Here is a 17280-nt window from a genome sequence, read left to right as displayed (position 1 = left end):
GTTGACTTATAAATGATCAAATAATTGATTTAGTCAACTCCCACTATCGACTGGATCTTAATTTAAATTCAAGACCCAACTAATAAAGGAAGCACCAGCGACTTCAAAAGAATGCACTCAGTAACAATTATACAAGAAACGAATTTGTTAGATCAATCTCTTGGTTATGAGAAATGATGAGAATCAACATTGCTATTGCTTATTTGGCAAGCACATAAACACTTTTATTTGTACTTCAAATATAATCAATTGCTTTGATTAAATCATTTTTCATATCAGAGCACTGCTGCTTGAATGTCACGAGAGCATAGATAGTTACAAGCATAACTATTGATCCTGTGAATCTAACTAAAATTATTAACCTCTTGGAACCATGCTATACAGGGAGCCATTTGAATTACATTGATAACTAAATTATTCTACTCGACTATGAGTGTATCAGAATTAATGCCATTTAATTAAGCAAAGTAATCAAGATGCTTGAATAAGATTCAAATTCAACAAATCATTAAATAAGAATGTATTTATAATTTAACACAAAACAAACATAGAAAGAAGAAATACTAAAAATGCCTGCAAAGAAAATCTATGCCCAACGATTGCAAAGCCTATTTATTTTGTTGGAAGTCAAAACTCTGCAATTAGAGAGTATGTGTGATATTCAATTTGTAAGGAATAAAATCATTGAACCTTGCATCACAACTCGTAAGGATTCAACAAGTTGCTGGTAATTCCAAATAAGATTGGATTTATTCATATAGAAATCAACATCTTGTGTTATATTTATCCTAGAAACATATCACATTGCCAGCTTTATATAAGTCAAAGAGTCCACGGAAGAGATACTTATACATTTAATCAATTTTGCTTGAGTAGTGCCTGAAAGAGGACATTGTAAATCTTTCTCTATGTCAGATAAAAAAAATATATAATGGAATGAGTTGAATAATAATATTTTGAGAAATGTCCATTATTTCTACCAAATTGCCAGAAGCCTAACTATTATTAAATGTTACGCGTTTTTACTAAGTTACCCATCTCTTTTATACAAATACGAATAGAGATAAGACCCTAAATCTCTAACTGCCTTCTTCAAATTTTTATTAAAGATAACCGTATAAATCAAAACTAAATGATATTACAAGAGATGAAATCTAAGATCTCAGTGGCTTCAAACTGTTAGAAAAAAAAAAAATATAAATAAATAGAAAATTAATCTTCAACCGTCCCACGATACACGTCGGAACCGAATGCCCACGTATCGGATCAAATGGTTTTGTATAAAATGAAGAATACATAAGGAGGGAGTTACGCGGACATACCTTCAAGAAATCAGAATTTAACTCTGATTTTGAGGATTCTCTCAGAGCAATCAATCCCGAATCAACACATACCAGTCGTCTCCAATCGCAGCCGAGTCCGAACACACCACGTGCCGTCTCCGAAAGCCCAGCAGATCAAGAGCGACGTCTTCGCCGTTCCTCCGCCTCTGAACTCCTGGTGAGCAAAATCTTAAGCAAACGATCTCTTCCTACCTTACACACTCTGAGTCACACGATCTCTTCTTCGGCTTTGTTTCCTTCAGCGGATCAAACTTCCAAAGCAAAAGTCACCGTCCAGCGCTGGTTTGTCCGCCTTCTCCCGTGAACAACAAAGCTTACTTCTTGGTTTCTGTTTCTCTTTTTGAAACAATGGAAAAGAAACCATCTATAATATTTATTAATAAATATTAGCAAAAGCTGCTCTCTTTATTTTTTTATTTCCTTATTGGAAAGATAAAGAGAGATTATATATACATATTTACAATAATAATAATAATAACTACTTTATTATTATTATTATTATAAAAAAAAAGTATTGTATATATTATAACGCTCGTCAATCAAATAAATGTAGATTGAAGGAAGTCCCGGGTTGATACGGTCCCCTGAAGCTCTTGGTCGTCGAGATTATCCGACGAGGGAGCGCAGACACTAATCTTCCAATCTCTCGCCGTTGATTGATTCGGCGAGTCGAGCCAAAGGGCAAATGCCACCCCAACCTCCCGGCATCGGGGAGGGGCCCGGACGGCTGCCAGATTTTTGAGGGGACAAAAAAAAAATATATTTTTTTTATAAATTGCTTAAATTAACAGGTCGCCCATATTAGAAGACTTGAAGATTTTTTTTGGGATCGATTCGCTCTCCCAAATCTCCTCGCCGTCGATTTGATCCGGCCGAGTCGAGCACTCCCTTAACTCCGGCATCGGGGAGGGGACGCCGGGAGTGCTGCCGAAATTTACTTAAACTTTTGGGACTTAGCAAATTTTTGAGAAGTTTCAAAACAAAGCCTCTTTTTGTTAATTCAATGAGTTGATTAATCATAAGAGATAAAAAAAAATCTCGTTGAACTTATTGAAAATTTGAGCAATTAGATTCTTTTGATCGGTTTAAAAAATTTGATTCAACAATTGATGTTGTTTTAAATTAAAATTCTTTATTAAGTCAAGTAAAGAATTTTAATATTTTGAAACTTTAATGTAACTATGCATAACATAAAATTTAATAAGTTAAAGTTTAATACCAGAAACTTTAACTTAATTAAAAAAAATTATTTAGATAATCTTTCACCTAAAAATAAATTGAATATAGCTAATTAACTATCAAAGGTGGAAATAGTCAATAAAATCAGGACAGTATGAGAATTGCTAACAAATAACCAAATTGTTGTTGCCAATCAACCATAGCATTTGGAAACCTGAACACCTAATCTATGACTTTGAAAAATGGAAAATGTGTCACAATTCTGTTTGCCTTTTAGAGTGTAATCTCTCCATATCCGAATATTACCTTCACTGTATACAAGTTGACTATTTTTTTTAATGCCAAATACTACCAAGTTTGTTGAATTAACAAAGTTGATTGATCCTATTGTGGAAATATGCAAAGATGAAAAAAGTAAGCTCTTGTGCTAGACAAACTTTTTAAGTCATTATGCTAAAAAATCAAATAAACTCCTTTATTCTTATTCGAGGAACAAATCATTAGCTGAATATTTTTGGAACTCAACAAATTTTTAAGGATCATTTCATCGAACACCTTGTGGCACTTAAAATGAATGGTGAAAGAATCAAACTCTTGAATACAAGTTTGAAAGAATGAAATTTGATCTCTACCACTAAATTTGATCTTCCTTCTGGCCCAAAAACCAACAACTTTGTTTACTTGAGCCAAAAGATGGAGGGGAAGGAGAGGAAAAGAACAAAATAATCATCTTGATTGTTGATGGAGAAGTTATGCCCTGATGATATAAATAATTTTGTTAGTATCAAGACAATCTGCAACTAATTAAAGAAGCTAAGAATACAAAAAAAAAAATCCATTAGCTTTATTATTCTCTATCAGAATCTGTGTGCTTGACACAAAAAAAAAATCATAAAGTAAATTTCTGGCGAGAATACTGTTTTAAAATTTCAATAAATTTAATCAGTTTTGATGTTGAAATCTTGATATATTTGTTAACAAATACAAAGTGACAGCACCATGTTTGTTTCAAGTAATTAAATAAAACTGTGAAAGCGAAGGATAGAGTCAGCAAAAAAAAAAATACACAAACAATCAGTATAATTATGTTGCAGATCTAACGCTTCCACATTTTGCACATTCCACATTGGAATCTGTTGAGTAAAACTGCTAATTAATTCATTTAACTTATAGTAGTCTTATATTATCTAGTGTCAAACTAACAACGAATATACAAATCTTTAATGGCATCTAGCTATAGGCAAGTGTAAGACCGCAATTCGGCTACTTCTAGCAAAGCGTAGACCCGTGTTAGGGAAGTCTAAAAACGATCTAAATAAAACTAAATTTATCTGAGGAATCCAACTCTATAGGCCCCTACATGTTGTGAAGCCACTATTTCCCTTGGCCAATCTGTTCAGTAATGCTATTACAATCCTACTTATGTGTTTAGGAATTCTTGTCTAAACTGAAACTATAATCAAATATACAAAATCCCTTTAAGGGCATTTTGCGCATAACGGAACTAAGTTGTAAGACCCGCTATTTCGGTTACTTCTAAGCAAGCGTAAGACCCATATGTCTAGGAAACTTCTAAAGAATTGACCTTAATAACAAAACTAAAATCCTATTCGGGCCACTTACGCTATTAAGGTTAAGTCGTAAGACCATTCCCCCCAAATAGCGCTAACTTCTAAGTGAAAGAAGACCTATTTGGAAACCAAGTACGGACGTACAACCAAAACTCAAACAATGATCGGGCCACCTCTAACAGGAGGTCCGTAAGTCCCACTATCAGGGCCACTTTCAAATGAAAGCCATAGCCCCTATCCAAATCAAATCATACTGGCAACTCCTAGGAAGCTCGTAAGCCCCAAAACTAAACAAATTAACGGGCCAACCTTCTAAGGAAGCCATAAGCCCCAACCTCAAATTAAACTAAACTAAATTAAATATTCACACAATTCCACATTCAGTCTATTCGGATCTCTAAGAAGGAGGCAAACCCATGGCTGCTAATCAGACCCTGGACACTACAACCAGGTTAGATTGTGGACTGACACGGTGTTATGCAGGTTGTAGACGTGAACCATGGGATCCTTGATCGGCGTACCTTCATAACCCCATAAATACGAATTTAATATATCTATTGCACATTTTACACTTTCTTGTTACCAAAGCCTAAATATTTTCATCCTTAATCGAAGTGCCTCTTCCTAATGCCGTTTAGAGGGGTAATTAACCTATGAGGCGCTTGCGCTTATAGGAAGCTAGAACCAGATCTAAATAAACCCTTGACACTACGCTCAGGGAAATCTGCGTTAATTGTTAAATTTAATCTACCTCTAGAAAAAATTAAAGAGAAACCATAAGTTCGTCGCAGAGCGGGATTCATATTCTGTATCTTTTAACGCGTTAAAGAAATGATTTTTCTGGAGCGAACAGATTCTCTGCGACTGCCGCTAGGAATGCATGTAAACCATAAAAGCATGTGCATTGATACGCGTTAAAAGAGATGATTATTTTTAGAGCGAACAGTAGCTCCCAGGCGAAAACACTAGGACGCCGACAAACCTCTGTCAAACCAACTCGCTGAAGTTGAAACTTTTCAACTCAGAAAGTTCTTTCGGTGGCCATCCTGTACGGAGCCTTTGATATAGGAGCTGTACCCGGAAAAACATCGAAGAGAAACTCCACATTCTCTATCCGGAGTAAACCAACCAACTCCTCAGAAAAAACATCAGCAAAACTTCCCGTAACCGACTGGGATCTCAGAAACAGAACCAACCTCCAGCGTCAGATCCCCACCACCGAATCCAAAAAAAACACTGGGACATCCTTTCCTCCACATTCTGCTCACCTCCAACGCCAGAAATCAACTGGAGAGAACACCTCGTAATCCCTGAATTACAACTCTCTCTCCGGCCCACAAGCAAAGCTCACTTGCTTTCTTCAGACAGTCAATCTGAGGGACTCATAGCCCGACTCAGCCAATCAATGCCCAAAAATCACGGCTATACCGAAGAAATCAAATCTCTTCCCAAAACAAAATCAGACTAGATTTCCACTCTTGCCAGCAATAATCAATCTGACACAAATAAAACTTGCCGGCAATCAACATTACTTCAGCCGGTTAAAATCACGAAAGAGAAACCAGACCAGAAAAAGAGAATCCAAGCATAAAGTCTCAAAACAGCCGCCTCGGACAGAAAAGAGTGACTAGCCTCCAGAGTCAAACAAAAACACGACAGGCCTGATCATAAATGTAAATCGTAACCTGTCACCACATCCGGAGCATCACGAGCCTCCTGCTGACTCAGGCGTAAACTCGTGGCCTGAACTGAGCAGGAGCCCTCAAGCAACAGACTACTTCTGCTCCCTTCTGCAACCGTAGGTTGGTCTCCGGCTGCTCCAGAACTAGTACTACCACCTCTCCCAGAAAATCCCTCAGGCGAGGAGAACAATCCTCGGTCTTCCTGCCGACTGACCCGGCAGGCTCTAACAAGAACCCTCTGATCGGCGCAACTCAGAACGCCGATCAGATCCACCTGCTGGACATTCTGCCAATCCTATGTCCAGCTGACCACATCTTTGAACACAGGACCAGCCATCCTGTAGCACTGGCCATGGTGTCGCCGTCCACAACTTGTTTGTTTTTTTGGTTACTTGGTTTATGGCACATTCATGTAGCGAGCACCGCTAGCCACCCTGTGACTGAACAGACCCGACACACTGCCGATAAAGATGATAACTAAGAGTAGCAACAACTAGTATTCAGTAGCCAGAGCAAATCTCTGCCACTTTCCTTCTCTCCCCCGGAATCTAACAGATCCACGATGACACCCAGGCACAAAATCTCCCATATGCACTCACGCAGAGGAGAACCGTTTATTGCCAGAAGCCTCGAGCACATGTCTCCAAATTCATTGGCATTCAAAGATGTGAGCATAACCCCGAGGCGCACGTGAGTTACGATTACCCACCGGCAAGCCGCGCCCACCGTAAGGCCTGGATTTGCCCAGAGTCTTACTCCTAAATCAAGTCAGTCACTAACCAAAGCTCGTCCTTCTCACGGAGAGAGCTTCATGACGAAAAGATCTCAAAGACATGCTCTCTCATAACGTACCTTTCACATTTTCTGATTTCTGCTGAGGCTTGTTTTTGAGACGAGCTCGTCTATGAACCATGACCTGGATGGCCACTACTCAGCGCGGGGTTACCAGGAGGCTGCCTTTACCGAGCCCTCGAGTAAAATAGATCCATATCTATTTCGGAATCCCCTCAGAAATCTAACTCTGAAATTATGAAATTTTTTCCCTTTCTGATCTGTGGATTCCAGAGGAGTGGAGGATTTCGTACTCTACAGTTACAACGAGTTTCGGTCTTTCATACAAATTGCCTCCCAACGAGTTGGTTGTGTATTTTGGTGCAATGAATTCGTTGCAACATTCTTTGAATAGTCTGATTTATCTATTTCTTTATCTTTTCTCAGGTTATGGCTTTCAATTGGATCAGGCCTCGCTCAATGACTGATATAGAGCCTACTGAGGAGCACATTTGGATGGAGATTGATAGATGTGATTTCACGCATTCTGCTTCTATTAGAGATAGATTGTCATGGCATCAGGAGATGCTGATAGATAGAGATGCATATGCGGGGTTATTCATTCGATCACCTTGATTTCCTGTTTTTGATTCAGAACTTCCTGTAGGGTATGATCCTACAGACTGGGTGATTTCCCTCAGACTTCGCCACAGCGATGGTGGTTCTTTAGGTCGAATTGTTGAAGGCTTAAGTTATGGAACTCAGGATGTATTACAGCCTACTGCAGATCTTGCAGAGCATACTGGCACCATCAGATTACTTAGTTACAGCCTATCTCGTCATGAGATAAGAGAGCAGCAGTATGATTCAGTGTTCGGGAGTCCTTTTAGGATGTTAAAGGGTTATATTTCTTGGGCCCACCATGTACTGAGAGCACATCATGAGGTGCTCAAGCGGGCAGGGGTTTATAGAGCCATATACGCCTCGTTGTTTGATTATAGTCGGCTTTCCTACGGCTGGCTTCAAGCATTAGCTGAACACTGGGATAGTGTCACGAACACAATCTGGATCGGACCGAATGAGATGACAATAACTCTCTGGGATCTACAGTTGGTTTCTGGTCTACCCATTTTAGGCACCCTCTACGAGGAGTGTATTCCTCCAGATTATGATTTATTCAGTCGTCAGCCAACAGGTCATTTGAGGCGAGGGGAGTTTATGTACTTGGAGGATCTTCACCAGTGTTTAGCCCACTACTGTCGCCTTCAGAGACAGAGAGGTCGTCGTCGTGGAGCTATTGTTCCTTTGGATGTCTGGATTGAGAGTGTTTTTAGTCCAGGAGGCATATGTACTATTGGTTGCTCAACCCCATGACCCATTCAGTATGGGTCTTCAGTCTCCTGGGTTGTCTTCAGTTGGGAATTTTGAGCCAGAGTCAGTAGATGAGACACATCCCATTTTTGCCAGGGGAGTTTCAGAGCAGATGTCTTTGGAGGCTTTTGTAGCCACTTGGTTGTGCAGTTTTGTCTTTCCAAGTCAAGACAGATCTTTTCGTCCCAGTACGCTTTTGATGGCCAGCTTGATTGCTAGTGGGAGACAGGTTTCTTTAGCCCCGGCCGTACTCGCACAGATATATTATGGTTTTGGACAGATTTCTGCCTCTTATGGGCGTCGATAGCGTGTGGTTGAGGTACCATGGCATTATGTCCATGGATGGGTGCATATGCATGTAGAGGGAGCTTTCAGTTGTGCTGAGTGACCGGGCCACTATTCAGATAATTTCTTCCTCCTATTGATTCAGTTAGCCAGGGCGATCTCAGCTACAGATAGGGCCTGGATCGGATTGTTTTTCTTTGCACCCTTGTACGTGGCCAGTCGTTTAGATTGGTTTACAGGTCTCTAGTTGGAGATTTACCCTCCCAAAGTTTAGGGGTTTCATTGTTAGATTCTTTGACAGAGAGGGGCAGACCTACTTTGCTTTCCAGGAGCGGCTTTGTGCCTATTGCTTCTTACTTTGTCAGCATGAGACCTGGATGGCTTTGTTATAGGAGAGATTGCTCTATAGTTTTGGAGGGGTATAACCCTAATAGAGCAGCACGACAATTTGGTTTTGTTCAGGCCACTCACTTGGATGGACTTCCAGCACTTCCTGGGGTGATAGATCGTCGCCAATTGAGCTCTCTTTCATTTTCAGTTTGTCTTGAGGTGGCTTCCATGACTTGGGCTTTTCTCCTTCGACTTGGGACAGGTTCTAGCTTTTGTATAGCACCCGTAGATTCTCCTACTGGTATTTCACACTTGCGACTGGTCTGGATTCGTCACACATTTTCTTCCTTCTTTGAGCTGGGCTTTCAGAGATATAGTAGGAGGGTCAGGGGATCTAGACACCCGAGGGATTTTCTAGAGTCAAGAGACTGTGCCCCAGTATATGCAGAGTCATTTAAAGTTCGTGGTAGGAGAAGGAGGAGGAGCCCTGAACCTTCTGCCAGATGTGATGACCCCGGTATGTATATTTATATTATAAATTTATTTATTTTATTTTCATGCATATTTATATGATGTTTTGATGAAATTGCAGCCCTTTCGTATGGACGTAGGCCGCTTTCTCCTTCTTTTGATAGGGGTCGGCCTAGGAGCAAGACATTATACGAGCAGACATGTTACATATTTGTTTCATTTAAGTATTATATATTAAATTTAACATTTTTTTTTTGTAATGTAATCCCTTTGCTTGATTTTTAGCATCCTGGCAAGCTCCTGCTGATGCACCGGACATTTCACATACTCTTTCGGTCTCTCCCACTTTAGAGCCAGAAGGCTTAGATACTGCACATGCTTTTATGGATTTACATACATTCCCTTTTAGTGATACAGGTATTAATGCATGTTTATTATTATTATTTTTTCATTAATTGATTGAATAATAGATAGTTTGACTTTTTTTTTTTTTTAACTTAGGTGGTAGGCTTTCTCCTGAGCTACAGCTTAGTGGACTTACACCTGCTTCACCAGCTCCTTACACCAATTTGAGTCAGGCATTGAGCATAGGTAGCTCTTCACATCAGCCGTCATCGAGTGACTTGCATATAGGAGATCACTCAAGCACTGAGATCCCATCTATCACCGTTACTGCTTTTGGTGATGTTGAAGGTAAATATTTCTTACACACATGCTTACTTAGTAGCCTTTATTTGTTATATACATATATATGATTTTTTTTTAACTCCCATTCATATATGTATATATTAAATGACAGACCAGCGTCTTTTATAGATCACACCGCCGGTAGTCCTAGTGGACTTGTTGTGGAGCTGGTTGTTTCGTCTCCTACTCTTTCAGATTCTACTTGGGTAGTCGTTGGTGACTCGTTGGGAGAGCTTTCACTTGATGATCAATGTACTTGTAGTGGCTCTACCCAGTTACTACCCAGGAGTGATGCCGATGACACCACGACGGAGCTAGTCACCCACCCTTCCTTGACTCAGGTGGTCTCAGATTGTTCTTCAGGGAGTTCTTCACCAGACGTTACCTCCCACCAGAGTGGTTGGCGATCTGTAGCTTCTATAGAGGACTCTCACCTTTCAGGTATTATCTTATTTCAAATTAGCATTTCTTATCATATTGTATATATAAATATTTCGTAATGATAACTCCTTTCATGTTCTAGGTTTAGAGCTTTCATGTTTCGAGTCAAGATCTGTGTTTCGAGCTCATCGCTCTTTTAGTCAGCGGTGGCTAAGAGGAGAGCAGTATGCCGTTACTGCGCTACGAGTTTTACTACGGCGAGTAGACCTTAATGCTTTACCAGACTTGTTTAGTTTTCATATGGAGGCCTACTTACTTTTGGACTTTGCTGCCTCCTGTGGTCTACGAGATAGCCTTTTGCAGATGTGGGAGCTTTCCTATCTCACTGTTGAGTTCGGGTTACTTCAGCTAGACTATGCTTCTCGGAGGTTGTCTTACATAATTCTTGCTGATTTAGAGGCTGAGGCCCGAGCTACTTGGGATAGGATGAGGAGAGCTCGTTTTGATCTAGATTTTGGATTACAAAATTTGCATCACTGTCAGCAGGACATTTCTGGGGAGCAGATGGTGCTTATGGGTATAGAAGCTGAACTCAGAGCTTTGAAATTGAGGGAGAGAGTTCTTCTAGAGAGACGTGAGGAGGTTAGAGCAGTGGCTACCCATACCGAGGAGGACTTTTCTTTGATAGCTTCCGAGGTCAAGCATTTGGAGGATAAATTTTCTTTTTTCACTGAGGAGTTTGACTCGGCTCGTCGTCGGTTGGAGCTCGCACAGGAGCAGCGAGCGATATTGCAGGATCGTTTATTCAGAGTTAGACATCAGATCAGCAACATTCAATTCAGACTTTGACAGCTTCATTACCACATTCATGGTATTTATGCATATATTTATTTATAATTATGCATTAATTTTATAGTTTCTTTTCTTCTTCCTTTTTATTATTATTATTATTCTTTTTATAGCTCGACCCTTAGGTTTGTGAGCATAAGAACTTAGCAGTTCAGCCCTTAGGCTTATTAAACTAATGAATTCTAGCTCGACCCTAAGGTTTGTGAGCATAAAAGACTTAGCAGTTCGGCCCTTAAGCTTATTGAACCAATGAATTTTAGCTCGACCCTTAGGTTTGTGAGCGTAAAAGATCTCAGCAGTTAACTATAATGATAAATCATTAAGTCAATATGTAGTCTCATGATTTCTTTACATTATTTGGTAAAGGGGCATTATTATTTTTTTTTTATAAAAAAATTGCCTCCTGTATTACAGGAGGGAGTATAAGGTATCTATAACATTGCCTCCTATATTTCAAGAGGGAGTATAAGGTATCTTCTACCTTATATGATGATATAGATAAAATTGCCTCCTGTATTACAGGAGGGTGTATGTCATGTGTTCTTTGCATTGCAAAAGAACATGTAAAACTTATATCCTACATTGCAGGAATATATGTTAATCATTTCCTATCTTTATATGAGAGATTAAATATTATCTCCTACCTCACAGGGAGATATATAAATTGCCTCCTGTATTACAGTAGGAGTTTTCATCAAAATATTCTATCAATTGAGAGATTATGTGTAGTATTTCTTTAGATATAGGCCATTAATTGGTGGCACAGGCCTTTGACCAGAAATATCTATAAGTTGGTATGCCCATCCTTCATATACCTTTTCGATAATGAAGGGTCCTTCCCATATTGGGTCGAATTTACCACCGATTCGACGATGGGGAATTATGGGTCTTTTACGAACTAGTACAAGTTCACCTTCTTTGAAACTCCTAAGACGGACCATTCGATCATGAGCCCTAGTCATTCGAGCTTTATAGATTTCTAAATTTTGTTGGGCTTGCAGCCTAGTTTCATCTAAAGCTTCAAGTTCTTCCAACCTTAAAAGATTATTCTCTTCTCTGGTTAAGTCGTATTGTATAGCAATACGAAGCGACGATAACTCCACTTCGAGAGGTAATATTGCCTCTGTTCCAAAGACTAGAGAATATGGGGTAGCCTGTGTCGCAGTCTTATAGGTTGTGCGATATGCCCATAAGGCCTCCGTTAATTTATCGTGCCATTCTCTCTTATTTTTAGAAAGAATTTTCTTGAGCAGTTTAACTAAAGTCTTGTTAAATGATTCAGCCAAACCATTGGCTCTTGGGTTATATATCGATGAATAACGTCAATCTATATTATGACGCTCTATAAATCGATAAATTTTGGCGCTTTTAAAGGCGGTACCATTGTCTGATATAATTCGACGTGGTACGCCAAAACGATAGACAATATTATCTCGGAAGAATTTCATAACATTGTCTGCTTTAACTTCTCTTATGGGAATTGCTTCAGCCCATTTTGAGAAGTAATCTGTGGCAGCAAGGATGAACCGATGTTCTGAAGAAGAAGGTGGTTCTATAGGACCAATTATATCGGTGCCCCAGCTTTCGAATGGCCAAGATGCTACTGTAGGATGTAGCGGGTTAGGTGGCCGGTGTATAACATCAGCATGCACCTGACATTGATGACATTTCTTAGTATAGTTAATACAATCTTTAACCATACTAGGCCAATAATATCCCATGTGTTTGATTTTAATTTTCATTTTTGGTCCAGATTAATGCGCACCGCATAATCCTTCGTGGACTTCAGTTATGACTTTCTGGGATTCATTGGGATCCAAACATCGCAGCCATATTTGATCAAATGATCTACGATATAGCGTCTCATTTACGTAAGCATATCTTAAAGCTCTTTTGGATATTTGTGAGGCAGTAGATTTATCCTCCGGTAATCTACCCTCTTTAAAATATGTAATGAATGGTTTCCTCAAATCATTCTCATTCTATATATATAAGCACTTGAGTATTTCATTTTCTTCCTCTTATTGTAAGGAAGCAGGAGATAATGCATGTCTATTCTGGATGGTTATGATGATTGGATCCTCTTGGACATTTGTCATTTCTTTAGCTAGTTTTGCCAGCGCATCGGCTTTGCCGTTCTCACCTCGTGTAATCCTAGTTAGGGTTAGCTCGGGAATTTGTTCTAGGAGTTTCATGCTAGAAAATCAGCTAGAGCCTGTCCTTTCACTGCTTTTTGTGGCATATATGTTATGTCAAATTGCATTAGCAAGACAGCCCATTTAGCTAGACGACCAGTGAGAGTGGGTCTAGTCATTAGAAATTTTAATGGATCAACTTTAGATATTAAAGTGATTTTATGGGATAACATATAATGCCGTAGTTTTTGAGTGGCAAAGATCAATGCTAGGCATTGCTTTTCAATTGGTGAATATTTAGATTCTGCTCCTATTAATCGTCGACTGATATAATAAAGGGCATTTTCTTTGCCATCTTCATTTGTTTGTGCTAGCAATGCTCCGAGTGATTCTTCAAGAGCAGCTGTATATAGGATTAGGGGTTTCCCTGGGATTGGGGCAGCAAGGATTGGAGGATTCAATAGATATTGTTTTATACTATTAAATGCCTCTTGACAAGCATCGTCCCACACGAAAGGAGTATCTTTCTTCATCAATCGTGAAAAGGGTTGGCATCTACCCGAGAGATTAGATATAAATCTTCGGATATATGCCAATCTTCCTTGTAAAGAACGAAGTTGTCTTAGAGTTTTTGGAGGTGGCATTTCCACTATTGCTTGAATTTTATCAGGATCAATTTCGATCCCTCTATGGCGTACAATAAATCCGATAAATTTACCGGATGACACACCAAAAGCGCATTTAAGCGGATTCATTTTCAAATTAAATTTGCGAATCCTTTCGAATATAACTTTGAGATCATTTACATGTTCATGTTGATCTTTGCTTTTTACAACTAAATCATCAACATAACATTCTACATGCTTATGAATAAGATCATCAAAGATGCGGGTCATCATCCTTTGATAGGTGGCCCCGGCATTCTTCAACCCAAATGGCATAACCTTGTAACAGTATATGCCTATAGGAGTTCGAAAGGCAGTATGCTTTTCATCGTCTGGGTCCATTTTAATCTGATTATAACCTGACGATCCATCCATAAATGAGAACATATCGTGGTTCGACATGTTATCGACCATAAGTTCTGCATTAGGGAGTGGGAAATCATCCTTTGGGCATGCCTTGCTCAAATCTCGATAGTCAATGCACATACGAATTTGACCATTTTTCTTCCTTACTGAGACGATGTTGGCAATCCAGTCAGCAATTTTTTCTTCCCGAATAAAGTCAGCTTCAATGAGCTTTTTAGTTTCAGCGTTCACTTGCTCTTCAATCTCAAGTCGCATTCGCCTAGGTGCCTGTTTGATAGGTTGTACTTTAGCGTTGATAGAGAGCTTATGCAGTGCCACCTCTAGTGATAAACCAGGCATTTCAGTGTAATTCCATGCAAAACAATCTTTATACTCAACAAGAAGCATTTTTAGCTTTTCTGCTTTATCGTGTGGAAGATTCGCACTAATAAAGGTTGGCTTTGGTTCATCTTCTGTACCCAAATTTATCTCCTTGAGTTCATCCACAGTATCCTGACCACCTTCTTCAAATTCTTTTGGAGCTTCTTTCAGATCTACTATTAGATCTTCAGCTTGATTTTCGGGTTCGAGCTGTCCCTCCTCTTTATCTGTTATGTTGTAGGAGGTTGCGTATGTTAGACGCAGACGTTGGGGGTACTCAAGATAATGGTAGGATGCTGCTCGTGTGAGACATGACTGTCGAGCATATCCAAGCCCCCATGTTGTAGACAAACCATGACCCATAGGTTTTTGTGCATGCTCGTTGTGCCAGAGTTCTCTAAAATAACGAGCTCGTTTATTTGTTTGCACAAAGAAGATATTTTTCTCTATGAGCTTTCTCATGATGGGTGAAGGATATTGAGGAATAATTATCCACATATTTTCATAATCCCACTCATCTTCATTTTCTATTTCATGAGCAATATGACGTGGTATTACCTTTGATTCGTAGAAAAGGGATCCACGTTCATTAAGACTCCTTTGGGGAGGGACATAGAATGTCTTTAGCATTCCTATGTTTGTATTTATCGTGATAGTCAATGTTTTGGAATGCGCCACTGGCATAGGTACTATTTTGATGATATTTGTGGATATCTGCTCTTCATTTACCCTTATCATCGAAATTGACATATTTTTCAATTTCTTAGATATAGAACTGGGTTCTGGATCCCTTTCCTCTGAAAATTCTGTAGTACCACTGGGCTGATAAAGAAATTCTTCTTCTTCCTCTATACTTGATTTGCTCAAACACCGCACTTTATTTGCATGACTAGCTTTACAATCCAGAGGGATAGCTGATAGTTCATTCTTTCGTTTCCCTATGATTAGGGGTTTGAAAGTTGCAGAGATATTATCATCCTCTTCAGTATCACTACCAAGGTGAGGCACTGAGCAGATTTTCTTCAGTTTATCCTTGCCTTTATCCAGCATAGCAACTTGGATTCTCGGAAGATTGCTGCCTTCTAGCTTTTGAGCTATAAAGTACTTAGCATCATCGTAGATTTTGATTTCGTGCACCAAGAACGGTTGTTCATCACCATCGATGCGATGTTCTTCATTATCTCGATTGTACTTCATACATTGATGAAGTGTTGAAGGCACTATGCCATATTCGTGGAGCCATGGTCTTCCGAGAAGTGCCTTGTATGATGTATTGGAATCAATTACGTGGAATCTTGCCTCTGTATATAGCTCTCCAAAACTTAGAGGTAAAACTACTGATCCCAAAGTTCTTTGCCCTTGTTCATTGAATCTTTACAGGAATACGGTGCTTTTAGTTAGGTATTGAACATCTAAGGCTAATCCTTTGAGCGTTCTGAGGCTCATTAGATTGACTGAGGAACCTGGATCGATCAAAATTCTATTAATTTCTGTGTTGTTACTCTCTGCAGTGACATATAGTGGTCGATTATGATCTGTCGTTCCCAGGAGCAAATCACTATCGCAGAAAGTAACTGTAGCAATATTTTGTGTATATAAGGCTTCTTTTAGGCTTTGCTCGGCAAAGAACGCTTCATACTGCTCAGGATTTTGCAAGGCTTTGATGAGTGTATCCCTAAGGTCCTTGGACATAAGAAGGGCATCGTATATGCTCAGTAATGCAGGAAGCTTGCGAAGATGAGATAAGATGTTATAATCCACATTTGCATTGGCCTCTTTAGGCTTAGGTGGATCTTGCGGCATAGTCGCTTGATTGAGCTGGATATTCCTATCTTGCTCTTTTCCCTTCTTCTGAAGTGAAGGAAGAATTTGTTTTCCACTTCTTAATTGAATTTGCGTCACCTCTTCAGATGAGTCATCCTCAACATGGGAATCTTTTGTGTTCACCACTTCTTCAGCTTCTTCTGAATCTGAGCTACTTCCGAGTTTCGGGCAGCTAGTTTTAAGAGTTATTTTACTCTTATTTTTGTTTTCCGGAAAACACAGTTCTTCATCTGAGTCCGTAAATGGTGATGCCATACGACATGTTTCTTTAGGACCAACTTTTGAATTGGTATTTTGAAGATTAAGAGGTCTACCTCGTCCTCTCCCATTTCTTCCATCTTTTTGGCTTATAACTCGACAAGTTTCTCTTGGATTACTCGTCTCTTCTTCATATTCTGAGTCGAGGTGTAAGTTAGCCATATAATCCTCCAATATGATAGGTCTTCTAGGAGGTTGTTGGTATTCCTCGATAGAATCGATGTACCGCTGGATTTCAATCTTCAGTTCCGATAATCTTTTCTTCATTCTTCTTCAAGATCTAGACGTATAAGCTTTTCCTCCTTGGTCCTTATAATATTTCAAAGGCTTCTTTTTAATTGATGTAGACTCCTCTTCAACCGACTTCTGTAAGTGAAGGAGTCTTGGATCCACTTCTAATTCTAGAGCGTTCCTTCGACGAATGCCCTGAATGGCCAAAAGGACTTTCATTATTTGTTTGGACTTTTTTGATATGTAGGTCTCCCAACCTCCCTCATCTTGTTGGGGCTCTTTTCCTACATCTTCTTGGCACGAGATAAAAGAAATGACATTAGTCTTCTCTCGTTTGGGGTTTGTTAATACACTATCTGGCAGTGTCAATTCGCCATTTCGGTAGCACCTCTCTACCCAATCTTTGAATACAAAACAGTCCTCGATGGGGTGACTAACAATCCGGTGGTATGGATAGTAGTTCGGGTCATTAATCATACCGGCATGTTCTGGTCGGCGAGACTCTGGTAGCTGTAAGCCAA

At 39.5% G+C, this 17280-nt stretch overlaps 1 protein-coding gene across 1 annotated transcript; it reads left to right on the top strand.

Moving 5' to 3' along the window:
- Positions 1–8540: 8540 nt before the first annotated feature.
- On the top strand, positions 8541–11107 carry LOC110114620. Its single transcript, XM_020847557.2, has 6 exons — positions 8541–9049; positions 9125–9205; positions 9289–9420; positions 9505–9696; positions 9820–10131; positions 10214–11107. Exons 1-6 carry the CDS (start codon positions 8569–8571, stop codon positions 10918–10920), a joined length of 1905 nt encoding a protein of 634 aa, XP_020703216.1. The 5' UTR covers positions 8541–8568; the 3' UTR covers positions 10921–11107.
- The last annotated feature ends 6173 nt before the right edge of the window (positions 11108–17280 follow it).

The sequence above is a fragment of the Dendrobium catenatum genome, unplaced genomic scaffold (genome assembly GCF_001605985.2).
Source record: "Dendrobium catenatum unplaced genomic scaffold, ASM160598v2 original_scaffold_95005, whole genome shotgun sequence".
NCBI classification, from domain to species: domain Eukaryota; kingdom Viridiplantae; phylum Streptophyta; class Magnoliopsida; order Asparagales; family Orchidaceae; genus Dendrobium; species Dendrobium catenatum.
Note: the sequence above shows the minus strand (reverse complement) of the source record. Positions and strands in the feature narration are given on the sequence as shown.

Coding starts and splice junctions, on each gene's coding strand:
- LOC110114620 (XM_020847557.2), top strand. CDS start 8,569: ATGAGACCTGGATGGCTTTGTTATAGGAGAGATTGCTCTATAGTTTTG. Junction 9,421..9,504: donor ATTCCCTTTTAGTGATACAG/GTATTAATGCAT, acceptor TTTTTAACTTAG/GTGGTAGGCTTTCTCCTGAG. Junction 9,697..9,819: donor TGCTTTTGGTGATGTTGAAG/GTAAATATTTCT, acceptor CGTCTTTTATAG/ATCACACCGCCGGTAGTCCT.